The 26,626-nt window shown below is 40.6% G+C and overlaps 1 protein-coding gene across 2 annotated transcripts in view; it reads right to left on the bottom strand.

Annotated features, from left to right (window-relative positions):
• Positions 1-15,933: 15,933 nt before the first annotated feature.
• The window catches only part of TMEM65 (transmembrane protein 65), a 30,923-nt gene continuing 20,230 nt past the window's right edge, over positions 15,934-26,626 (bottom strand). For both annotated transcript variants that reach the window (XM_053987385.1, XM_053987394.1), the window contains 6 exons: positions 25,981-26,025; positions 23,854-23,921; positions 23,047-23,101; positions 21,813-21,855; positions 21,061-21,166; positions 15,934-19,474 (listed from right to left, as the gene is read on the bottom strand). In XM_053987385.1, the coding sequence (XP_053843360.1) occupies positions 19,382-19,474; positions 21,061-21,166; positions 21,813-21,855; positions 23,047-23,101; positions 23,854-23,921; positions 25,981-26,025 (410 nt within the window). In that variant the 3' untranslated portion in view covers positions 15,934-19,381. The remainder of the gene's footprint in view (positions 19,475-21,060; positions 21,167-21,812; positions 21,856-23,046; positions 23,102-23,853; positions 23,922-25,980; positions 26,026-26,626) is intronic.

The following is a 26,626-nucleotide window of genomic DNA, read 5'->3' on the forward strand; positions in this document are numbered from 1 at the left end:
ATGCATTAAATATTGTTTTACCCTACCAAGCCTGTAGAGAAAGAACTGCAGCAGCTAGAGGGCCCTGGCTTTGCAAGCTGTGGTATAATTAAAGAAAAAACACTTAAGTTAGTGTGGTGTTGCTGGTTTTCAACACTTGTTCAGCAATCCCTGAATAATTCAGTGGTACCTTTGCTTCTTATGAATAATGTACTCAGTCTTGAATTTAAGCCAGTAAAAACTTACATTGCATCACTGAATTTTCTGCTAGGCACAACACCAGAAGTGATGCTTACAGATAAATGTCTAATGGGTTTAGAGTATAAATTTGTTTTGCCTGTACTCCAATACAGCCATACCCTTATGAATAACACCTCCCTACCATTACTTAAATGCTCCCATGACACATTTGACTGGACTTTTCCATATCCTGAGGTGGTTGTTAGTTTGATTGCCTGAGACTGCTCAAGAGTCACAGAATCTTCCTACTAATTCCTGGGCACCTTAACTTACTTTTTTGATCACTGTTGAGCAACCGAGACAATGTCTTCACCACACAAGCTATCACAGCCCAGGTAAACCACTCCTGAATGGCAATGGTCAGCTCAGAGCCAAACATTTTGTACATGATGTTAGGACTGGTTTTCACCACATATATCCCTGTGCAATTACAAACAGTGGAATCTCATGGTTTTCTGCACAGTCACTATGCCTCCAAAGATCCTTCTTGAATTTTTCACACATGGTCTGATTTTTTACTCCCTCCAGAAGTTTACTATGAATATATTGAACAAAGCACTCAGCTGCCTTGGCCATAAAATCATTCCATCCTTCCTCAGGTTATTCATTCCTCTGCTCTATTCAAGTCAAAAGAACTGAATTTTGGAGAAAGATGAAAGGCAGAAATTGCTAAGTCAAGGTGTAGAAAAATTAGGAGCAGAAAGAAGATTGCATGCAAACATATACAGCTGGGAAGGGAGGCAGCTTTTGTCCCAGCCTTACACTGTCTAACTGGGACATCCCACATGCAGCCCTTGTGTGCTGGTGGGACAGTACAGGGCCACCTCTCTGCACCCCTGCTCTGCACAGGTGTCCATGTGTGCCTGCCAAGGGGAGGGCAGCACCTCAGGGTGTGGGAGCTTGGAAGCATTGCTGGCTCAAAACATTTCAGGCTCGAAATGTTGGGGGGAAGGGGCAGGTCTGGCCTTGGCTCTGGTGAGGTGACGCCCTGCCCTGCACACCCCACACCCCAAGCCTGTATCCCAGCTCTGCAGTGGCTGTCAATCCCTGGCACCCCAGAGGCAACACTCCACACCCATCTCTGGAGCCTCTAGTCCAGCTCCTGAGAGGCCAAATGACCAGAAGTTCCACCTAGGGGAAGAGCCCAAGAAAGCCAAAGGTTATTTAACCTGAGACATGAGGCAAGCACATGTCTTGACCCTACCTTCTCTTAGAATTTCTATCAGCTGAACACTGCTGGAACCAGGAGTGGTAGTTATGTTTGTTATTTTTAATATCTTTTCTGTCTTTCTCACATTTCCTCTTCTTCTAATTCCCTTTTGGGATTTTGAGAAACTTAAAATCAGATAGGCTTAGAGTTTGCTAGTTGAATGGGCTAAGTTAATGCTTTGAGAAGTGCTTTACGTTGATTGAATGCTGCTCTAAATCTTTTGTCGAAGTTATTTGATTTTCTAAAGTTGCCAATGAAGTTATTTTTGTTGTTTTGATCTCTTGAGAATATGACCAGCATTTCTCACATATCTAATTCAGAGTACATAAACAACTAAGTCCTTTTAAGTGTCTCATCGAGGGAGATTTTTGGGGCCTTACACAAACCCTGAAGGGGTTTGGTTTACCTTAGTGCTGAGCAGTGGCACCTGTCACTGCAAGCCCCCAGCTGGGTAATAATTAGCATTGACTCCATGATTCTAGAATCTAGATTCTAGAATTGCTTTATTATACTATATTATACTATACTATATTATTCTATTTAGAAACACTCATTGCTCTTGTTGACAGTCTGATACTGACCGACCAGATTGGTCCTTGAAATCTAAACACTATCACCACTGGCCAATTAAGAAATCACCCTTTGGTAAACAAATCTCCGTAACACATTCCACATGTGCACAATAACAAGTGCAGTAAGTGAAGATAAGAATTGTTTCTCATTCTTTTCTCTGATCTTCCCAAAGCCTTCCCCAGGACAATGCCTGGGAACATTGTGCCTGCTTCTCTCTGTGCAGAGAGCTGCTGCCACAGGCACCACAGTCAGTGCCCGCAGCAGCACCCAGAAAGGGAATTCTCCTGCTTGCCAGCAAGTGAATTAATTTGAATAAACAAATCCACATCCTGACTCATTCCAGAGCCTGGCATCTTTACAAAACAAGAGCGTCTCTTCAAAACTAATTGCCTGGGGCTGATTGCAGAATACTGTCCCTTTGGCATGTCAGGTCCCATGCACCCAGGCCATGCCTGCTGGTCCAGAGAAACGCTGCCTGGCCTCAGAGCTGGAGCCTGTAGGAAGACAAGTCACCAGCAATGACACCTTCTGCACCACACCTCCATGGCAGGAGGTCTGGGGCCCTCCAATCATCCCCTATAGACCATGGAAAGGAGGAGGGAGGTAGATGGAGCTCTGGGACGTGTGCCAGATTCCTCTCCTGTGCCTTAGAAAAGCGCCAGCCTCCAAATGCAACACCTTGCTCACTTCTTGCATTCATTCATTCTCTTCCTCTGTGCCCAGGGTTTATCTGACATTATAGTCCATCTCTATTCAAGCTCCAACACAATGCATCAAGGGTCAGTTTAAGGTAATAAGTTACAGAATTTAGGAAAGAATACTAAAGTAAAATTCCAGGAGTCTATGAGATCAGATTACTTAATCTCACAACTGCTCCAAATCACTATTGATAAAGCCCCTAAATACACCATACTTTAAGATCAAACATTATCACAGCTGAGGTACATTTTATTTATAATAAATTCTCCTAAAAAATGTATTATTAATCAGCACAAACATTGCCAGTAGTGCCCCTGACAAGAAACTTCAACACCTTTCTTACATAACAAAGTTTCTGCTCCTTCTGGCACTTTTAATTTGCATTTTTTCCACTCACTCAGGTCTGAATATTGTATTACACCAAAGGGAATACAGTAACCTCTTTGCAGACCTAAGTCTAAAAGAAACTCTTAGGCATTTCAGTGGAAGAAATCTTCCAGTTAGAGACCCATAAAAATCAGCAGGTAGCAGGCAAACATTTCCATTTTGATGAAATTACACTCTCCACTAGGAAAACATTCCACCTGAAGATTGAATTTATTCTAACTTGTGTGAAGTTATAATACAAAACATTTTAAATGCCTGCATGCAGGTGATGACCATTTAGTTCTGGTCATTCACCTGAGAGGAATGACTGGTTTGCAGCACAAATGCAGGGAACACTTGGATCATACCAATGCAACCAGCCCACTATTCTCAAAAACATGGAAGAGACCCTCTACATCAGATATGCAGGTGCACTGTGGTGTCTGTCCTGAGAGCTCAGCTGCCCAGCAGCCCTGGTGCAAATAGCCTTGTACTCCAGAAGAACCTGCTAGGCAGACCCAGGACACAGCTCTCTCTTCCAAAGCTATCCTAATGGCTCACAGATTTTCATTTTGCCCTCTTGTTTGCTATTCATTTATTCATGTTTATACCATAAACTCCAAGGCAATACCCAAGATTTTACAACAGTCCTTACAGAGGTTTCAATAAATAGAAATAAAATTTAATTGCTCACCAAGCTGCATAGTCCTCATCCTGCCTCCAAGTTATATTTGATCTCACGTCCATGTTATGTAAAAGGCAAATGACATCATGGGCACCTCTGTTGCAGGTTTAACTCGGCAGCATGTCTGTGCTTGGTCTTACAGTGCACTGAACTTGTTCTCTCTGCTCAAGACAGGCTGCTCTGAAGCAATCTCTGAAAGGCCCCCATGACCTGGTTCCTTTTCCTCCTCCCAGATTTCAAGCCCAGGCTGTAGCCAAGCCCCAGCAGACAAGTACCTGCACACTTCTCTGCACTGGCAGCCCATCTTCTCTTGAATGGCAACTAAGCCTCACCATTTCCTTTTCTAATTACCACAGAGAGGTAAATTCTTTTTCTGTCAGCATCGTTATTAGAGAGAGAGGGTCTGAACGGGTGAATCCTGCTTGTGGTTTCTCTGTAATGCTGCTGGTCTCACAGGCTCACTTCTGGTGATCTGCTCATCTCTGGTCTTTGCATTTTCTTGGTCTTGACCAGCATTAGGGTCAGGTTGAACCTGAAAAGCCTCTGTACAAAGGCACAGGAAATGATTACCCCCAATGGGAAAGCCTCATGAAATGGTAGGCACCAACAGCCTGGAGAATTGATTGCAACACAATTCTGGTTCTCTCTAAGCCTAATATTTGCATTTACTTTTATAACATGTTCCTTGCTCCAAATCATCTCTTGTTTGTTTAGACATTGTTGCAAACACTTGTCAGCAACAACTTTCCTGCATTTAAAAAGACCAGCCTCATTTCATACTGAATTTCAAGTGTTCAGAGTCCAAGGCACCCTCAGACACCTAGGGAAAGGAGCACTCTCCAGCAGTTCAGCTTCCACAAGACGGGATCAAACGCACCAACAGCAAGTATCAGCTCTTGCTGTGGCTGCTGAAAGAGGCTCACACTGATGCAGCTGGCCCCTGGGAAACTTTAAGGATAAACACAAAAGAATTTGTTAGCTGCAGTTCCTCTGAGTTTCAGAATTTCTGAAAATCTTCAGTTTTCCTCTAAATTTTAAGTTTAGGTCCTTGCAGGTATCCATAAGTATTCCAGATCCACCCCTGACCCATCCTAAGTGGCCTTCCACCAGGCCAGCTATGATTCACAGCGATCACTGACTGTCTCATCATCCTCTGTTCTTGTGTATTTTCGACCATAACTCTTCCCTACCTCCTCCCCCAGTGCTTGATAAAAGCCTCCTCCAGTGTCCAGCCTGAGTCCAGAGACAGCAACTCTCACCAGCTCTGCACCAGCCTCCATGTTATCCAAGTACTGAGATGGTGCCATAGGGCTGAGCACCAGCACAGTTTGAGGAAACACAGGGAAATTAGCCCATCCTGAACTGTTTTCTGTCCCACTGGAAATGACTCCTCATCACTCACCCCTAGAGCTACTGTGCAGGGAAAGGCCAAGAGCCTGACCCTGCCATGACTGCTGTGAAAGTCAGGGAAGAAAGGGTAAAGAAGAAAGCTTCTACCTACTTCTTGTCCATGAAGAGTAGCAGGATTTCTTTCTTGATGAAGAAATCCAACCCTGCATCCCCAGGGACAGGGATCAGCATAAAGTTTCTATGGCTCACCCAGAAAATCCTGTAGATCCAGCATCATTTTATACACTCCTAAGGTACAGGGTTACTGCAGGATCTCTGTCTGGATGCAGGCTTTGGCATAGTGAATTCACACTGCTTCCTGATGGGCCCAAAAGTTTTGACTGTAAAAGAAACCTGAGATCCAGGAGTCTAACACAGACAGCTGGAAGAAACACGTTTTCATCATGTCAGGCTCATGCATTGCCTAAGGTCACCCTGTGGGCTCCAGGTACAACAGTTTAACCAGAATTTGTCAGCAAAGCTGTCTGAAGCCCTTCCCCACACTGCACAAAAACAAAAAGCAGAAAAGGAATGAAACAGGGAAAATGAGGGTTGATTTGCAATTAAATAAGAGCCTTTATGTTGTCCAAGTTTTATTCCAGCAGCTTTTACATCTCACTGTGCACAGACATGTCTCTTATTTAATATTTCCATAAAGCTGATGATGTCCAACATTTTTATTAATTAAAAAACCCACCTCCTTCCACTTTTTTTATTCACAATTATAAATACATTTAGAAGAAAATTCTCTACTCCAGCTGCAGTCCCACAGCCCACTCACACACAAATTACACTGGGGGTGCCTGTAACCAGGATTACTATTCAGCAGATAGTACTTCAGAAGCTCTTGTTGCTAACATCTTTTTCACCTACACAACCAGTCTTTTCCTTGTGCCACCACCAGTCAGCTGCAGATTATATCCCCTCCCCAGCCACTGTTTAAACCACACATTAATACCAAAGATGGTTTAGAATAAAATTCTTCAGTTTTGTTCTCTAGCCTACAGACAAAAAGAAATGCCCACTCCCACTGCTGCCACCTCCAGTTCAAACAGAGCCCTCAAATCCTGCCAAGTTATTCTCTTCCAGTGATCAATACTCTCGAGGCTGGATTACAAAATAATGGCTTTCAGGAGGAAAGCCCAGAGTGTGCAGATAATGCTCAGTGGTTGCATGGAGATAAACTTGGCCCACAAGAGAATCAGAGAATACCTCGGGCTGGAAGGGACCCACAAGAGCAATTTCATGCCAAGCCCTGCAAGCTACTGAAGGTTTAGACTGCATTTCTCACATGTGTTCCAAGAAACTCATTCCAGGGAGATCAGACCCTGCAGCTGTTATACTTCCAGCTTTCTCAAAGCCAACCAACTTAGAAAACCAACACCTTTGGGAATAAACACACAAAAAAGGAGGTGAGCAAAAAATCAGATGCATTTAAAAAGCAATAGAGATCCTGGTCCTATTTACTGTTGGCAGGGAGGCACAGAAGCAGACAAGCTCTTCTAGGAGTTCCCCCCAGCTGTGGTACATCACCCACCCTGTACATGATACACTACTTGCAGGAGCTCCTCCTGCTAGGAAATTCAAAATCACTTTTTCCAAGCCAGGCTTCTACCACCAAAACTCTCTTAGTGTAATTCAAGACAAGTGCCCTTCATTCTCTTCCAAGGCCAGGCTGGATGAGGTCCTGAGCAACCTAACTTAGTAGGAGGCATCTCCTGCCATGGTGGAATTAGAGGATTTCTAACATTCCTTCCAACCCAAACCATTCTATGATTCTGTCAAGAACCGACAATCCTGTAAAAGGTAAAACATGGACTTGAACACAGCAATGTTTTCGAGTTTTAACTACCAATGAACTTTTAGCTACACAGTGCTTTTCACTCCTATTTTTTCTGAAACCATCTGAACAATTGCAGTTTCATTCCAGTGAAGATTTTTGTTTTCACATTATAACAAAAAGATATCCTACCCACAGAATCACATCATGACTGGGGTGGGAAGAAACCTCTATAGATGACTTAGTCCAGCTTTCTTCTCAAAACAGGGTCACCTACAGCATGTTGCTCAGTGCTATGTCCAGTCAGGTTTGCAGTATCTCCAAGGATGGAGACTCCACAATCTCTCTGGACAACCCAATCCAGTGTTCCATCAGTCTCACAATAAAATGTTGGGTGTTTTGTTATGCTTAAATAGAATTTCATGTCCTAACACTGAGAACTAGATCTCTCTTTTTCACTCTCCCCCCGCAATCAAGTACTCACACATGGGTAAGGTCCCCTTGAACCTTCCCTTCTCCAGATTAAATAATTTCAGCTCTCTGAAGTCTTCTCATATGACATTTGCTCCATTCCTTAACATCTTTGTGGCCCTTTACTGGATTTACTCCAGTATGTCCAAGTCTCTTCTGTAACAAGGAGCCCACTTATTGGCACAGGTCCCAGATGTGGGTGGTCACCTCTGCCTCAAGGGCAATTGATGAATTATGGTCATCTTGGGGTCCAGCAGGACCCCAAGGGCCTTTCTGGGGTCAGCCCCAGCCTGTAGCAGTGCATGGGGCTGCTCCTGCCCAGGGCCAGCACTTGCCATATCCCTTGACTGGGCATCATGAGGATCCTGTCACATTCCTCCACCCTGTCCAGGTCACCCTGGATGGCAGCACAACTCTGGTGCAACAGCCACTCCTCCCAGTTTCACGTCATCTGCAAATGTGCTGACACAGCAGCACAATCAACCAGGTTCATTAACAATGAGGTTAAACAGCTCTGGCCCCAGTATCAACCCCTGGGCCACCAGTGGTGACTGTCCACTGGCTGGACATGGCTCTGTGCCCAGACATTCAGGCAGTTTTCAGTCCACCTCACTGTCTATGCGCTAAAGGCAGGATAAACAACATCCACCACTCTCTGCTTGACCACTCTGCCCATCATCCCTGTAGAAAGGTACCCAAATTCAGTTAGAACTAGAGAGAAGTGACACACAGGACACATTACATTATTTTAAAGTTTAAATAATGATGATCCTTGAACTGTGATTCAGTTTTATGCTTATTTAGAACAACACACATTCCTGCTTTGTTTAAAAATAACCAGTTTATAACATCAGAGTGAGGTTTGTATTACAGTCAGTCAGGTAAGGAGCTATTTCTTCCCATATATCCCCTGGAAAAGCACAGTTGCTAGAGCTCCAGCAGAGATGCCATCAAGATAAATGTGTTCTTGAGTGAAAAGAATATGCCACAGCCATTCATATGCTGACTTGTTCTTGCTGCCTCTTGACTTAAATTTATGATCTATATTAAGGTTAAGGATAAAGACTAAGTATGTGCTCTGAAATATATATGCTAATGAAGATGGCTTCCTTTGAAGCCAGTTGAGAGGGAAATATCTTGACTTCTATCTACTATTGAGTTACACAATTACCCCCCCCACCCCCACCAAATTTACTCAATTTCCATTTTGAAATGCAAAAAACTTTACATCTCTGCCAAATTGAAACAAAATGCCAAACGTTTCTAAAACAACCCCAAGATCACAGGGAAAACCACGCAGAGGCCAAACTTTTCAAGGAGATTAGTCAGAGCAACAAAATGCAGTCCCTCAAGCTCTTCAACCAAAGCATTTCTGATTTTCAACACCCACTATCTGAGCCCAAAGAATACCGGCAAGGTGTATTCCAGCTGCCTGCCTTAATTCCCTAACAGTCCACACATCCCCATGAGGTTTTAATATGTTGGTTAATCTGATAACATTTTGAAGCATTTTTTTCTAACAATTTCTTAGAAGTGAATTCTCATCCCTCTTTCTCTTATCTGTCCTCTGTCCTACTGACTCATCATTTCCCCCCCGCCGTCAGCCCAGTTTTTAACACCCAAACACTGTTTTCTCTCACACCTCCCTATTTGACCCATCCATTCTATGCACTCTAAGTACAGCTCCACAGCAGCAGCAGGCATCCCTCACATATCTCACATCCCTGTTTGAAAAAGCTTACATCCCATTTTAACTACCATGACTCCAGTGCTACTTTTCCTCTTTTCCTCCTATCTCTCCTTCCTCACTGACTCCACATTGTTTTTTTCCCAGTTGTGAGCTTCTAACAATCTTTTAGGCCTCTCTTCCACAGCACCAAGTATTCAGTATGAGCAGCTGGACTTCGCACTGTGCTGCTATGACAGTTGGGTTTTGTGTCCAGTGCCAAATTGTCATTTAAATGCATTAACATCTCCCTGTTGCTGGTACAAACCCAATCTCTCCTGGTGCCAGACTTGGCTAGAACCCTTTGCTGTCACTGATGCTGTCTGCCAGCAGTTCCTCAATGAATGAGTTTCTTTAGCAGATTTCTTCACCCACATGAGTAGAGGCCAAACATCAGGTCAGCAAGGAGGCTGAAGCTATGACAGGATGAGTGAGTGTCTCAGGCAGAGGACACACTGAGGCAACAGGGATGGAAAACCTGTCTCAATGTCATGACAAAATCTGCCACACTTGTGACAAAAAAATCCCCATTTTTCCACATTCTAAAGAAAAACCTTTACTATCACCTGGTCAAAATAATTCTGTGCCCAGTTAGTCCTCATCTTCTAGACTGAAGGGACATTCACACCTTTCTCGCTATTGGTGCTGTACCTCAGACCCTTTTACCCAGAACAGTCTGCAGGGAGACATTGAACTGTAACTTTCCACACCTGAGTGACTCCAGCTTCACCAGACTGGATCCTTAGTGGTTACATATGTACTTTGGTGTTAAAAACCAAAGTAAATTGACAAATAATACACCAACAGCATTGCAGAGGGCAGGAATGCACCATATCTATGGTTAGATACACTGTACCTATGTACCTCTCTACCTGGACATTCCAGGCCCAACTAAACTTTAGTTAAACGGCTCATCACAAGAAGGAAACTGGACTGGCCTCAGCACGAGTTTACCCCCAGTCTTGTGCACACAACGGGTGCTCATCCTGTGGCAGCTGCTCAAATTTAACTGGAGCTCTTGGAAAAGGAGCTTCCCCAGTTTTCCAGACACCCATCATGCACCTCATACAAACAAACAATGCCCACGGTGATCTGTGCATCTCACCCTGTGGAGAATCAGACCAGCAGCCACGGGACAGAGGCCCTGCTGTCTGTTCACTGAATTTCACAGAAGTCTTTGCACATTTTCCATTTACTATTGTGTTCTGGATACAGCCTGGTCAAATCTGCTTCAAACTGTCTAGAAGACCTGGTATACCATTGCCAGAATCTGCTCTGCCAAGTTTCCAGAGCTGAATAGGGAACTAGAGGCTGTGAATGCAGTTTAGCAAAGAATCTGAGCTGCTTTTCCAAAAGTCACTTAAGACATTAAGGCAAGTCTCCAATAGGGATGAGGCACTATTATTTCTTTCAGGCCAAGAACGTAACAACCTCCCTCTTTATCCAGTGAAGGACAGCAGCCCTTTTATTTTCTGCCAACAGAAATGCCACTCTGCCAATCCCACACCACAAACAAAACCAGTGTCTTTATTTTTAATTTAGTAGTGTTTAGTCCTGAAGGAGAAAGACTTTATTGTAGCTTTGTATTTACTCCAAGTCTGGAGTACAGTCATGTAAAAATGAATTCTCATCCACCACTATTATTCTTCTCTACACTTACACTGATTGCAAAAGTCACTCATCTTCTAGACTCTACAAGCCATGTATCAAAATCATCATACAGCCAAGAGTCCCAGGAGTCAGGGAAATTAATGTGGGACAGCCCCAGGAGGTATCCATCACATCTGCAAATGCTCATTTCACTGGCTGGGTGACCCCTGTGATTCAGATGCAAAAGACTTTGCTGGCTCATCTTCTCCCAGGATTCAGACTGGGCAGCAAATCTTCAAACTCAGCCCCACCGTCTGATATGCTGTGAGCAGAGGACTTGGTCCTGAGGAGCCAGAAACTGCACACAGCTCAAAAGCCATAAAGTGCTAACACTGGGTTTACCTCAGCTTACCCACAAGTCTAAAGTTTGGGGCATAATTAAGAGTTAGTCAGCTATTCTTCCTCTCTGGAAGCAGGGGGATGCAACATTCTCCAAAGGTGCCTCTCTGACTCCCTGCATGGCTCAGAGGGATGTACAACTTCTAGACAGCCAGAGTTAAGTGAGACAAATACTACCCTGCAAAGAGAATGACAAGCTGACATACTGTAGATTCCTCCAGCAGTACTATTAAATGACAAAACTGCCAGTTTCTATAAATTGATTCACTAAGATCAGCAAAACCAGAGTCTGCTCCTGTGGGTTGAACATTTAATAATTCTTCAAAATTATGGTGGGAAAAAAAAAAAAGAGAGACACAGATTGTGGAGAAAACCAGAAAAAAAATTGGTTTTGCATGGGTGGTAAGTAATGCTGAGAATAAGCACAGTTTGACATAACTGGCATTTAGAAGACAGGAAGCAAAATATTAATGTTAATATATAACTAAATACACTTTCCCCTTAATTACTCTGCTTGCACTCTGCCAGTGGCAGGATGCTGTCAGAAGGATTCAAAGAGTTTGGGAGAAAATTCAAACATTTTAAATACAAAATAAAATCTAATTGCACAGGCAGAAATTGGGAATGACCAGTGTGTGTTTGGAGGCATCAGGGTTGGAAAGCCAAAGGCGAGTGAAAATGAGGACCTTTCTCTGTGCAGTCATAAAGGCTGACACAGTTTTGACTGCACAGACAAGAGTATCAGGAAGAATGGAAAGTAACTCAGAATTTCCTATTTGTTACAGCTATCTTGTGACAGTCTCTGAAGTACTTAATGCTGTGTTTTAAAGCACTAAAAAACGGAAGTTATTTACTTGCAGAAATAACAGTGCTACAGGGGATTAATGAGATATACAGAAAAGAGTGGTTATGTTCCAACAGTGACTAAGTGCAGTTCAAAGAATGGACATATTTTCAATAAATATTTTTCAATATGCATATACACTTACCATGAGGAGGAATTACTCAGTATGAAACACTGAGGAGTACTAATTCAAAGCAGCAACTGAGAACAGTTAAAAATGAAGGTTAGGAAGTTTCTTCCACACAATTGAAAGCAAAATATATCAAAGCTGTAGACCAGAGTTTGTAAAAAAGCTACAGCATCACCATGCCTGCAACATCTGACACAACACTGCCAGGTGCAAGCAGAACAGTCATTTATGGACGGCAACAGCTATGGATGCTTACTTTTTTTCTAACATTCACACATCTCCAGAGCATCCATGCAAAGAAAAAAGTATATTTAGGAAATAGAGAAACCCCCTCACCTTTTATTCTAACCATCTGTGGCACTACCACTCCTTCTGCACTTTCTTACAACATGGAGTATATAAAAGAAATCACCACATCACCAACTAAAGGACACTACCTGCAAACTTTACCCAGAATAAGATTAGATGAGGATGTGAGAGAAAATCTGCAAAAACCACAGTTTATCAGAGGACAACCCTGGTATGTTAGAAGACACCTATGACTTGTCCTGCAGCAGACTGTTTCTTTCTTAAACAGGTGCTTCTGGCAGCAGGAGCTTTCCAGCCTCTAAGTTGCTGTCCTTGCCCTCTGGTCTCTGTGTGGGCACTGCCTCATGTATGCTTTAAGTTCCTTTTTTTTTTGATTATCTGTTTAATTTAGCAGACTGCCTTATTCATGCAAAGTAATCTACAACAGAGATCCCCACTGCTGTGCAACACAGAACATTGGCATCACTTGTCACAGCAGCTAAAATGAAAAACAAAACAAAAAAAACATTGTAATTTGCTGCTGTCACGGAATGTCAGAGAGAACAACCACCAAGAAAGGAGCAGCTCTTCCCTGCTGGAAAGTTTTAAGGAAGTAATTTGTTTCCCTGTCACCCGCTTGCTACCAAGCTGCTCCACTCACAAGGTTGGCTTGCTTTAAAATAGTCAGCAGTTTCCATCCAATGAACCAGTTATTTCATGGGGAAATAAACTCTTCCGTTTCATGGAACAAGCTGTCTTGCAAAATTCATAGTTTCATTGACCAAAAGCAACATGGCACACAGCAGGTCAATCAAAACCTGTACAAACTGGGCAAAAGGCAGGGCTGAAACTCCATTACACTCCAAATATTCACCATGGCTTAAAGAATATTAGAAGACTGTAGGAATTAACATCAGCATTGTATTTTTGCTGCAGAGGCTGTAAGCCAGTACCCTCCTGCCTGCAGCATGTGAGAAATTCCACCCTACATCAGACAAAATACACTCTGCAGGACTGGTTCTGCCATACACAAAGGGGTCATGAGATACGTAACACAGATGGAGTAGCCCAGTTTTAGCATGGAAAACCTACATTTAGGTGGGGAATTCCCATCTTAAGAATTCCCCCAACATATGAAAACTGAGCCTTGAAGCCTGAAGGATATCCATATATAACTGAGTTCACAAGTACCCAAACCCCTCACAGGTCATCTTGGTGACCTACAGAAAAATGACATGCAACAGCCTTTTGGTTTTCCTAGGACTTTATAATCTGCCAAATCATACAGCCAGGCCATTCATCTACTGCAGAGATTAGGAGAGGACTATCCTATGTGATATTAAGGTTTCCAGTGGGGGTGAGGAGAAACCTCTTCTTTTTTTAATAGTCATATGAAGGACTGCCCTGCTCCTCAGCATGTCAGCACAATAACCCTTGCCACAAATTAATACAATCCAAGAAAAACATTTCTTTTCCCAGAGAAACTATCCCCATGTCTGCTTCCGTTTACAATGCAAATGAGGAATACAAATGAAGATGTGACCACCTATCACAGCATGGGCTGTGATAGGGATGGGATGTTTTCCTATAAACACTGGCTCTGATTGAAGACTGACATTCCTTAGAACATTGTGGAGCTCTCAGGGAACACAGTGTATAGAAGGAAAATGATACCCTCCAGTGTTCCTACATAAAAAGGGGCAAGTAACTAATAGCAGAAACCATGCAGAAAAAGAAAACAGTCACAGATCTTCATGAAAGCCTACCTGAAACTTCATCAAAAGAGGTTGTTCCCCTTTTAATATTCAACTGGCTTTTGGTGTGTTCTTTGGTAGCTTGCCACTTGTATTGGAAAGGTCAATCACCTGTAAACATTCTTCTCTTCCTGTGCAAGGACTCCAGTCCTTTTTTATCCCTTTTCCTTTCATGGTTTCTTCTATGATTCAATAGCTGAGATGAGCAGAGAAGCCAGTCTGGGGGAGGGAAACCTCACCAGCCCTTTGGAATCTTCCAATGTTCCAGCATGTCAAAAGCGCTCTCAAGGCACAGAGAACAGCAGGAAAGTACCATGAATGAAAATAATTTTTCCCCCCCCGTTTTAATAAGACCCCTATGCATCCCCATGTAGGGAAAATGACTGAGAAGAATCTCATTCTCCTCACTTTCCTTGTTACTAGCTGGAAGTAACAGACAAGTCATTTTCGCAAAACTATAAAGAAACACCACAGTGCAAACAGACCACCCTGCCAAACCCAAGCAGCACAGCTCTGCAAAGACAAGGTAGCACTCCCTGTTATTGTTCTACCAGTCCACGGTATTGCTCAGTGGAAACATCTTCTCAACAGGAATGGCAGCAGTAGGTCCCATATGGCAAATCTCACCCTTTGGATCCAAGTTTTCTAAACAGTGAATGGTCCCACTCAAGACCCTTCATATTCCATAACAAGATACTCTATTTTCTAACAGATAAATCAATACTCACATGTTTGGAAGTACTTAAGCTCTTCAGGCAAAACCTTAAGGTCCTTTTCATATCAACAGACAAAAACAAGACACTCTGATAAGCACAGTATCAAAAACAGAACACAAAATGCCTTAATTTAAGGTCTCAAATAATTTTGGTATTTTACAGCAACTTAATCTTTGCACACATACACAGAAGGAGTAACTCATGACTGTAAAGCAGCATTTAGTTCTTCAAGCCATTGGCTCACATAGTGTCGACATCTAAGTTGAAGACTGTTAAGTCAGAACTGTTTCCTGCCCAGAAAAGGCCTCACCTTGGCATCATCTACTTACAGAAGTACATCAGCACTCTAACACACACAGCTGTCTTCCAACACAAAATAAAAAAATTCCTTCTGCATTTATCTTGCCTGGCTTCAGAATCTCAAGTTTGCCCAAACCGTCAGCCCACAGCCCCCGCCAGCCCACAGCCCCCGCCCTGCCCCAACGTTATTTTGAAGCAACACTGGATGCCAAGGGTCCTGAACACTGAGACAAGGGAAAAGCCTTAACAAACATCTAACAAAGACTTTTAAATGGGACCTTGAGTTTGTGTTATTAAGACTGGCTATTTTCTTAATATTTTGGATTGAAAAATTCCAGAGGCATAAGACTCTTAGAGAAGGGTGATAATTCCTCCATACTCTATTAAGGCCTTCAGTTTATATACTGCTGCTCTGTCAGCTTGTCATAAGACCCTGTAAAACATCAGACCAAGAAAAGGGAAATGTCAGGTAGAAGTGTAACAGACTCTCTGAACAGCAGGAATGAAGTTCAACTACACAACACAACCACAATGGAGTAAAACAACAGCCAGCCTGTACAGGTTCCCAAAATTAAATGAGAGAATCCTTACAGTACAGATGTTTTACTCACAGCACTTCTTGCACAAACATCCACAAAAAGGACTGACCAATAAGTAAAAAAAAAAAAACTTGAGGAGCTCCAAAGTCCAGGAAAGTTCAAAAAGGTTTAGTTTACATACAAAAAAACCTCAGTGAATTCCAAAAGTTCAAGTGCAAGTGAACTTCTGATTAATATTAATCACAAACACCACAGTTTACCATGCAAATATTTTAATTATCTAAATTGCTCTCTTCTGAGCATGAAGAGACAGAAGTACCACTCCATAGTGGTATTTCCTATGACAGTGAAAAAGGACTGTTTGCTTATAACTTAAATATAATAAATTCCTGTTTTGTATAACTGAGGCTGAATACCCACAGGATATTAGTAATATTTCCCCTCCAGCAATTGGTCTAATAAAGAAACACAGAACAGCTTTGCTGTAGTACAAAAGTTTACAGAAAGTTCAACAATTTAATTAAAGACAATACAAAATATGTTGTCTGAATTCAAATAATTTATGTAAAAGTACACGCATGAGAAAATACTGGCAAGAAGATTTGGGTAACCCTATTATCAGATGCATGTTCTTTGTTCCTAGAGATAATATACAGTCAAAAATACATTTATAATTTAAATTACAACAGAAGACAGTATTTCAAACACAATTTTGGGTCTACCAGCCCTTCAAGGCAAAAGAAATCCCTGTTAACACAGGACAAACTGATAGAATTAAAAAAATAGAGCAATACTGAAGTCGCTTAACAACCCCGCAGTGTTTTCTTTTTCCTTTTATCAAGGAGGGAGAAGATACCAGAAAATGAAGGGGACTTTGTCTCTCAGTTAGGCTTTTAGTAAGTGTGATAAGAGCATCAGCAATTACTTTCATCCATATACCCCAGAAAAACCCATTTTCCTAATGGAGAGACAGGGCACAGATCAGGCACAGATCTTCCCTTCCACACAAAGCAGTGCCATGTCCACACAAGTGTGGATCCTGCAGCCAAAGGAAACTACCTGGTTCTCAGGGAGGCAGCTTGGCCCCAACAAACACCTTCTCTGAGCCTCCAACAGCACCACTAATCCTCTCACATCACAAGTTCTTCTTCACCTTTATCAAATACTAAAACCCCAGAAGTCACCTTCTTCATTATGGTATCAGACTGAAATACCCAATATTTCTTACCATGTGTCACTTGCCCTCCACATTTTTGTGGTCAACTAAACAGTTTAACAAGACGACACATGATTAACTTCTTTCAAGATACTTTAGTTCATTGATTCTCAATAAAAGCACTGGTTGCAGTACAATAGTTTGACATACAGCAACAAAAGGTACTCAATTTACATGCACAAGCTATTTAACAATAGTACACAGTCTTTCCTATTGCCATTATGAAACAAATACTACTGTGTCAGCTGGCACAACCTTCCAATTGTTCTCATGAGCTGTAATAGAGTGATGAAAACAGTGTTCCAATGGTACAATGCCAAAAACCAGAGATTTGGCCACTGCTGGAAGATTCCAATCAAGATGCCAGTATCATAATGGGAAACAGTGCTGAAGTAATTGTAAAAACAGCAACAAAAGAAGCTATACAAAATTGCTTTGACTTGTACTTCAGTTTAAGAAAAACGTGAAAAATACATACAGCTTTGTATAGAAACAGAAGTGCATGCAGAGGCAGAAAAGTTAAAAGTTCAAGACAAGTTCAAGTTAAAAGACAAATATGTGGATGAGTACAAAAACCTCTGAACACTGAAGTACTGTAAACCAGCAGCAATCTGTTGGTGAAGGAGTGCATAATTGCCTTTCTGGATTGTTTTTGTGGGTTGAGGTTTTAAAATTTTTTTTGTTAGAGTTGTGGGGGTTGTTGTTATTTGTTTTTTTATTTAATTTTATTTTAACAAAGCTTCCACCTTTGAAGCACAAGCCGAAACTCCTCTGCATATGTGTCTGAAGCTTGGCTGAGCTTTCGCTCAATTTCAGTTCAGCTTGGTCCAGATTTTCATGGCTTAATGTGCAAAGTACAGCACATACTATTATGACTGCTCACTCCAAGCTTTCAACATCTGCTTTTTAAGAAACAGATACAAGTGTCACCTTCATTAAAGTCAGTTTCAGTATTGCAGTTAAAGGGTTTCTAGAAATCAGAACAGAGAAGTCAGATTTGTAACAATGAGAAAAGCAATGAGCTTTGTAAAACACAAATGTTACAATAAGACTTTTCCTATAGCAAATAAAATTCATCAGGGGACTTTGATTGTTTTTTTAACATTTCTTTTGAGGTTTCAGAAGTGCTCGCAATTTCAGCAATAAAACTTTCAAAGTGCCTTGGCTGTGCCACTTTTTAGTGGCTTTTCCAAATGGTATTCAAACAAGTAAGAAACCTTCTCCTCTAAGGGATAATTAGCAGTTTAGCATTATGCTATTGGCAAGTAAGATCCTGAAATATTATGAATATTCAATAGTTGTCATAATTTTATTCATAACCATATAAAAAAGCACAGTTACATGATACTGCACTGTCAAGTCCATCATACGCCAAGTAAGACTACAAAAATAAAAGTAAAAAAAAAGTAAAAAGGCCTCAATTCTCCTATTTTTGTTGCTTGGTTTTTTAAGCTAATTGTCTCAGGGGAAAAAAAGTAGGAAAGGCTTAATCTTAAAAACAAAGGTATTATCATCAAATCAGGTCCTCTAATCCAGACTGATGGTATACTTATCATTTAAACTGAACCACTCATTACAAACTTGCAATGTCAGCATTCATTCATACCCTGAATTGTTCCCTGGCCTCATCTACCCAATCAGCTATTCACACCTTATATTCAGCAGAACAATACAAAAAGTTGTTTGTGGTTTTGAAACAGTTGGTCTGAATTCTTTAATACCACACTCAAACCAGAGAAAGACAATTTTAAGGATATTTCAACTCAATTCACAAAACACTGTTTAGAAAGGGAAAAAAAGAGACATGAATATGGAAGTACAGAAGGTGTTAAAACACCACTTTAAAAATGGACTTGGTAGAGAGCCTACACTGGGAACACTTACCTTGTCAAAGCATCAACATGATCGTCTCAGAAGACAATTCAGAGACACTTAAGTCAGAATTGTGAAAAAAATGAAACTATACTGTCAAAGATCAATGAAATATGTAATCTAAGGCAGTGCAAAATGATGGCTGGTGAGGGGCAACCAGTCTCCTTGCAAAGTGAGGGACTTCAAATTACTCATCACTGACCTTCTTAATAATCTGCATTGAAGGACCTGATGAACACCAGAGATATTTCTGTCATGCAATTACAACTGTTAAGCAACCAATATGCAGCTCAAGAGTGATACTGCCATCCATGGTAGATTATTGAATAATCCATTAAAGAGTAAGTTAAAAGGGGAAAGTGGTAAACATATTGCCATAAGTGAAAACACTTCAAAAATTTACAATTAAATAAAAAGTTAGATGATATCTTATAAAAAGAAGTACTGAACACAACAAGGCCACAATAAATTAGTGTTTCCATAAAATGACATGCTGAAGGTTTTGTTCCCAAGTCTATACATTTTTTACTGTCTGTTAATTCCTAAATATTGACGGCATAATTGAATAATTGAGGTACAGTAGTTTACATTTGTATATGTCTTGTAAAAAGATTATTATTTTTCTTCCAGTTTTTCTTCCTCCTCGCCAAAGAACAACAAAGGAAACATTCCTAAAATGCAGCCAATGGTCACTCCAATAGCTTTACCCTAAAGAAAGAGGGGGAAAAAAATTAAGTTTTTCACTGATCAGTTATTACTCATTTCCCATGTACCACCACAACCAGGGACACAGAACCCTTGTTCTAGTTTTCAGCTGGGAATCACATTTTTCTTAGCATGCAGACTAGAAACCACAGTCTATGAGAGAGAGACAGATATGACAAGGTTAGAAACAGTGTTTGGTGTGATAAAAGACAATTCTGAAGAAGGAGGTGGGCAATGATCATGAAGAGCTGCACATGTGGTAAGGGAGGAAACAGACATTCAAAGGATTAGCAGAATGGCCAAGAAGATAGAAAAGAAAAGAAAAAAAAAAGAAAAAAGAAAAAAAAAAACAAAAACAAACCCAAAAAAACCAACCAAACAAACAAAAAAAACCCCAACAAACCACCAAACAACACCTACACACATTTTAGGTGCAATTATAAATACATCTGCTTATATCTGGTACTGCAAGTCATCAAAGGAATGAGTGGCTCCTTGCAAACACAATGGCTTTCAAAGGCACAAGGCAAAACCAACAAAAACTGGAAAACATTTCAGTTGACCTGAATGTGTAAGTCAAGAGGAGAGTAAATAAAGTAAGACAAGCACCCTCCAAACCACATCGATAGCAGCAGGTGGACAGTGTTGAAAAATTTGAGACACCAGGTAAAAAAGACAAAATGCTACCAATACAGAAAAAGGTGCAGAGAAGTATTTTCACAAAAAAGGAATATGAACAAACTGAGTGCAATGACAGGGTTTTGCCACAGGCTCAGCTTTTACTGAGAAGACTCTTAGACTATGGAGCAGCACCCTGACAACATGCCAGCTCTTCACTGCTCTGTGCTTTGATCTATCACTGCTAAAACCTGACTTTTTCTCCCCTAACTTTTCATCAGTAAGTGCTATTTCTTTTCCCTTGAATCTGCTAAAGTATTTTTCCCAATGAAGGCTCATTCTGGCAAAGTGAAGTATCTGTTTCTTTACTCAGTTTCTGATAATCTGTTTCTTGAATCATTGCTCTCAGTGCTGAAGTGGGACCACTTCAAATATTTAAATGTTAAGTAAGTAATCACCCTGAAAATGCATCTGCAAGGTGAGTGTCCTGTAACTGTAAACACAGGCAGTGACTATTACTCAAGTGCTAAAAGTTTGGCCAGAGAAATGCTGATTTCTTATCCAAGCTAATTATAGAATATTTGAAATTAGTACAAACCAGCACAGGTACATGAATAGCAAGCACTTGGCAAAATGTATAGGAGTAAACTACTAAGTGGTCATAACTTCCAAGTAAATTATCTTATCACCATAGCCAGAGTTCAACCCAGGTATCTGCACAGCATACACAAAGTCATTGCAGAGACTATCCACAACACTTGGGGCTGGCTGCATACAAAAAACCCACTCAAGCTCAAAAAAATCCAATCTCTTGATTGTCCTGACATGGGCTCAAGACTAAACCCTCTAGGGAACATGCACTAAGTTGGTGGTCATTAAGGAATAAATGGAAAAAGTGACATAAAAGCATTTATCAGCTAGTTTAAACACAAAAAGCTCCACACCAGCAGTGCTGCCCACAGGATACTCACCAAGTGTGCACTGAGACGGGTCTGCCACATGTCAGCTTGTTTGGGTGTCAGGTCAGGGATTGACAGACCCAGCCGGGAAGCCAAAGCTTCCACATAACCTGCAAGACTGGAAGAACAAGAAAACAAGAACAAACAGTTTTGAATCTCACAGTATCTTCTAGTGAGGGTTTTGAAATACATGAACTTAAAAACCCAGAGCTTTTCCTTCAGCATACCAATAAAGTGATTGAGAGAAAACTATGGGACAGAGTTCAGACTTCTAAAGGTCACATTTTTCAATGTAATTTCATTATCTCACTGATTTAATATACAGTATTTCCAAAAAACCTTATGCAGTACAACACATCTGGTGTGACTGCTAATGTATTTTTGCAGAGCTTTTTAAATAACCTTTACTGAAGGAAAGGTCACACACAGACTAGTTAGTGGCAAGTCTTGTAATTTGCAGAAAACAAAACAGAGGGAAAGTGGAAAAAATGGCATAACAAACAGCTTTACTTTCAGCAGTTATGTGAGAATTTCCTGTAAAAACTAAAATAAGCTGTATGTGTTTTTATCAGAAATAGGTATGCCTAGAGCTGAAGACATTGCAGAGATATTGTTTTAGCTGCAGAGAAGGAAATCTCTTCAGATCATGTTGGGGATAACAACCTGAGAAGGTATATTAGGCAGAGCTATATTATATTACAAAAAATTATTTTTCCACTTTGCAATGAATACACTTAATATTATTAACACAAGTTCATACATACCCCAGTCCAGCTAAATCTGAAACAAGGTTTCCCAGAGCTGCAGCTGGAGCAAGGAAGAGGGAAAAGAAAAAGGTATTATTTTAGCTACAAACAAAACCAACCAGCTCCCACCATCCAGTGACCCTCACTTACTCTCAATTTATATAGAATTAAAGACTAGACCTAAGTTCCTTGTATTTTAGTGTTTTTGTTCTGACCTTATTACAGTTTAATAAGAGCAGCAGACTAGAATTACTAAGAGGTGCGACTATTTTGCTCAATTTATATGGAGAAAACTTGACAAATACAAAAAGACAACACTAACACCTGGAAATTAACATAACTTTTGAGATCAGAGTTAAGAACAGCTGTGCATTACTGTCAGCTCCATGCAGCTAATGCTGGACACCAAACGAGGCCTTCCAGCGCCTGAAGAGGCACAGGAGCACTGGAAATAGAAGGAGCTGTCATTCAGGTATGCAGCTTTGATAAACATGTCAATATATCCATGAACTGTGTCAATTTAGGAAGAAATACTGTACACAAGTGAACAAAGCTACACACAAAATACAAGATTTCACAGCAGACCTTAGTAAGATAAGCTTCCCTGTGAGTGTCTTACATTGAACCAAAGCCTGCAAATGTCCAAATCTTTAACTCACTCTGCTGTAACATTTTCAGTTAAGCTCTCCCTTCTTGTGCTTTTGAGCAATGCTGCACCTGCAGCTGGTGGATCCATGAGCACCCCCTGACACTGCAGAGGCACCAAAGCTGTTGAGCAAAGCTTATCAGTCTTGGCCCAGTGCAGGAGCAGGGTGGCTGCTTGGCCTTCCTGTGGTATCTCACTAAGGCAGAGGAGCCACCAAGAAGTGCAGTAAAAAGACACCAACACTGATCTCCCCTTAGCACTGCAAGCAAACAGCAAGGTACAAATACATATATCCACATACATTGACACTGGGCCCTGGGGAATTTAGGGCAGCTCCATTACAGAAACATAAATACACTTTCCCAACTGACCCAGGATTTGAATTACTAGGTTGAAATCAACAACAAGCATTTCAAAAGCTATTTGAACTCAAATTCCATTTCTACAAATGGAATATGTCCTAGCTTCACCCAGAGATTGTTTCTTTATTAGGAAAAGCAGCTGAAAGACTGAGGAAGAGCCATTTCCAGCCCTGTGCACTACTTTCGGCCTAAAATATAGGAATGTGCCATATCAGTCTAAATGTGCTGCAATTTTAATACTTGCCTGCCATAGTTGAAATTCCTAAGACAACTCCAATTGACAATTCTATCTGGGTTCCCTGAAAAATAAACAGTTTTCTCATTATTTGAGGGATTTTGAGTTAAAATAAATTATATTGCTACAACTGCCAAAAGTATTGTTTATTGCTTGTCTACGCTAAAAGTGAAAGGATAAATGGACATTTCTTGTATTAGATCACAGAGATCTTATCTTCCTGGCATATATTCCCCCCTAAGGCAAGGGCCTACTTCTGAAAGTCTTTCAATATTTCATACTCTTGTACCAGGCAGCTGGTGGACAAACCTGCAACCCCTATCCCTGCATAGCATCTTCCCCACTGCAGTTCTTAGCTGAATGTAGAGCTCTGACCAAAACTTCTACAAATACCAAGCAAACAAATAAAACACAGTATCACAGCTCCTTATGTTTTCAGCTGAAGAAACAAAGCCACATGGTCTACATTATGAAACACCAGTACATGGTGGAAAGATGAGAGACAATGTGCATGAACTAAAACAAGATGTGTTCCAGTTGGATACAGCAAATCATTTTCCATCCTGGGGACAGCTGAGCATTGGAACAGGTTGCTCAGACAGGCTGCCCTTGGATTTCTCAAGTCCCTCAGGACAAAAACATGAACAACTTGATTTCATCTTACAGCTGGCTCTGCTTTGAGCAGGTTAGACTAGAGACCTTGAGAAGGTCCTGAGCGGGGGACTTTCTAGATAGACCTCACAGGCCATTCTATTCTGCTCTCCTGAAAAATATGAATCTTACAGACTTGTTCAAGGAATTAAATAGTGAACTTACCGCAGCAATCATAATTGCGTTATCCAAAAATCCAAACCCTACAAAAGGTAATGCATTGTGGAAGAACACTACAAGAAATAAATAACAAAGAAAAAATAAATATTTATAAGAGCGTTCACTAGTGCACAGGAACAACTGAAATGTCTAATATTGGTTTTAAGAGAAACAAAGCCAAAATACACAAAATTCCTTTCCTACCGGCCACCTTTTTCTTGCTGGCAGGTGTGGTAAAACCCTTTGCTACACACAAATGCTACTAATGGCTTGTGAAGAACCAGCTAAACAACCTACTTTAAAAATACTTTTACAGTTTCAGGTGGAAGCCACTTATACCTACTAGTGCATAAGAGAAATACTTAAAACTACACAAACTCTGGTATTATTTACAGACCTTACAGCGATGTTGCAGTTTCACTGAAGATCAAACTGTCTTACCAGACTTCTTGAAATAAAGGCACTTTCTCTGCAAGTCCCTTACTATTTCTGTGCAAGAGCTCCATCTTCACACATTTCTAAAATTCTGTATTTTAAAAGCATTGTTTTGAGCTAAACAATTCTTGTCAAAACTCCTTCAGCCAAATCTGCAAATGCTAAGGTGGGTTTCACTAGGGTGTAATATAATGTTAATTATATCACAATTTCAATTGTGAATTGTAACTTGCTTTTGTTTGTGCACTATCCTCAGTGCAAGTCAGACTCGTTGCTGCTTCTTAATACATTGCTTAAGAAACCAAGCTCCATCTTTTGTTTCACATATTTTCTTCTTTTTTACTTCTAAAACCCATTAAACCCTTTCTGAAAATATTTTCTGTTGCAGAAGCTTGGAACATGCTGGTCTGAGTAATTTCTAAGAATGAGCACAGTGCTACTGTATCATTCCTTTTAGTCCTGCTTAATTTTTTCTCTCAGGTTTTTGCCTGTAAGCTTTTGATGGGGGTGGGATTGAATTTGCACAGTGTTATCTCCAGCTGAGTTTCAAGGTGCTCACTTCTTAATACTAAATACAGCATGAGGACAGACTACATGACAATAATACAGCTGAAAGTTGAAATTTTTCAATTTTTTTAACATTTAAAATGCAGCATTCAGTTTGGATTTGGTTGGAGTTTTGGGGTATTTTTTTCACTTCATGCTGGACTATAACTTCTACATTTTATAAACTTAAAGAGATGCAAACCTAGGAAGAGGGACAAAAGAAGAGTGCATGAACCTCACAGTCATGTGAAAAGAAACTGGTACCCAGTACCTTTTGGGATTCCTTTCTGCAGGCAGTATGAATCCATGACCATACAAAAAATCCAAAGCTACATTCAAGATCTTTCATCATTAGGTACTAGAACATGAATGGTCATCTGTAACTACTTTGTGAGAATACACCTTTTTTCTAAACTGCACAGGTGAAAGACTGCAGCACAAAACCTATGAAACTTTCAATTATTTTTAAACTATCACAGGGCAAACCCACCAAAACATAAATAACAAAACAAGCACACAGATATGCCCAGTATTTTCAAAATATGTGTACTGGAGCTAAACTGACACCTCAAATTCTTGTTGAAATGCACGGAATTTTGGAATTCATGGAGCAAAACAGAACTCCAGTGACAAGGGGGGGAACAAATTAGAAAAAAAAGTAGATATTTAGAAAAGGAAAATATTTGCCTAAATAAATTTGCTCACTGCAGAGTACAAAACCACAAAAACACACTAATTTGGAAACTAAATGAGAATTTGAATCATGGTATTATAAATGCATAATCTCTTTCCAATTTCTGTGCAATTCTGTATCACTTCTCAGTCCTTTTAAAACACAAAACCTCCACAAGGCACTGCAGCACCAACACTGCTTGGCTTAGAAAAACAATGTTTGCTGCTGGCTTTGAACAGTGTGCTCTCATTTGGGCTTTCTGTCCTACTTTCTCTAAGTGTTGCACATTCTCCAGCCGAGGTGTTATGAAACAAAGGCAGCAGGGTGAGTGTTGGTGCTTGCTTTGGCTTTCTCTTACTCCATACAACAGGGATGAGGACAGACCAGCACTTGTGGAACAAAGATGAAGCCAATTCAAAGAGAGACTGAAATACTGAACACAAATACTGAACCACATTCAACAAGCATTTTTCTTTTACCATGTCTCAGTTGTCCTGGAGATGGTGGTGCAACCTCCAACTTCTCTAGAGAAGTCAAAATGAAATGAGAAAGTTAGCTGCTTCATCACTAATTCAGTTTATTATCAAGTCTTTACAAAATTTCTAGCAGGCAAAAAAGCAGTTATGTTACTTTACAGCTTTCAAATGGGAAAGAAAAATATTTACACCTACATTTTTTTTTTTTACAAAAGCTAACATGGTATTAAAATATTACAAGCTTACACTAGTATAGGTGATTATGCAAAGTAACAGCATACTTCAGAACCAGTCCAACAGCCATCTTAATTTGAAAATTACAAAGCCACACTAAAATTAGAAAAATCAAATCTTCTACAGACAACTGTATGTTATTTTTTTAGAGGTCCTCTAAACATGCAGCAGAGAACCTTCTTTCCCCCAGAGAGTCTGCAAAACAAATTCTACCATTTATATTCTCACAAAAGGTACTTTTTACAGCAATATAAGAAGGAAAAATAGAGACCACTGATTTTGGTAACAGCAGAATAAGTTTGGTCATTGGAGCATGTTTCAGGTATCCTGGACTCAAATCAGTAAGAGTTTGCAAGGACCAGGACATCATTCCTGAAGCTGACAGAGTACTTTCTCTACAGGAAACCAACACAGT

Source organism: Vidua macroura, chromosome 1, assembly GCF_024509145.1.
Source record: "Vidua macroura isolate BioBank_ID:100142 chromosome 1, ASM2450914v1, whole genome shotgun sequence".
NCBI lineage: Eukaryota > Metazoa > Chordata > Aves > Passeriformes > Viduidae > Vidua > Vidua macroura.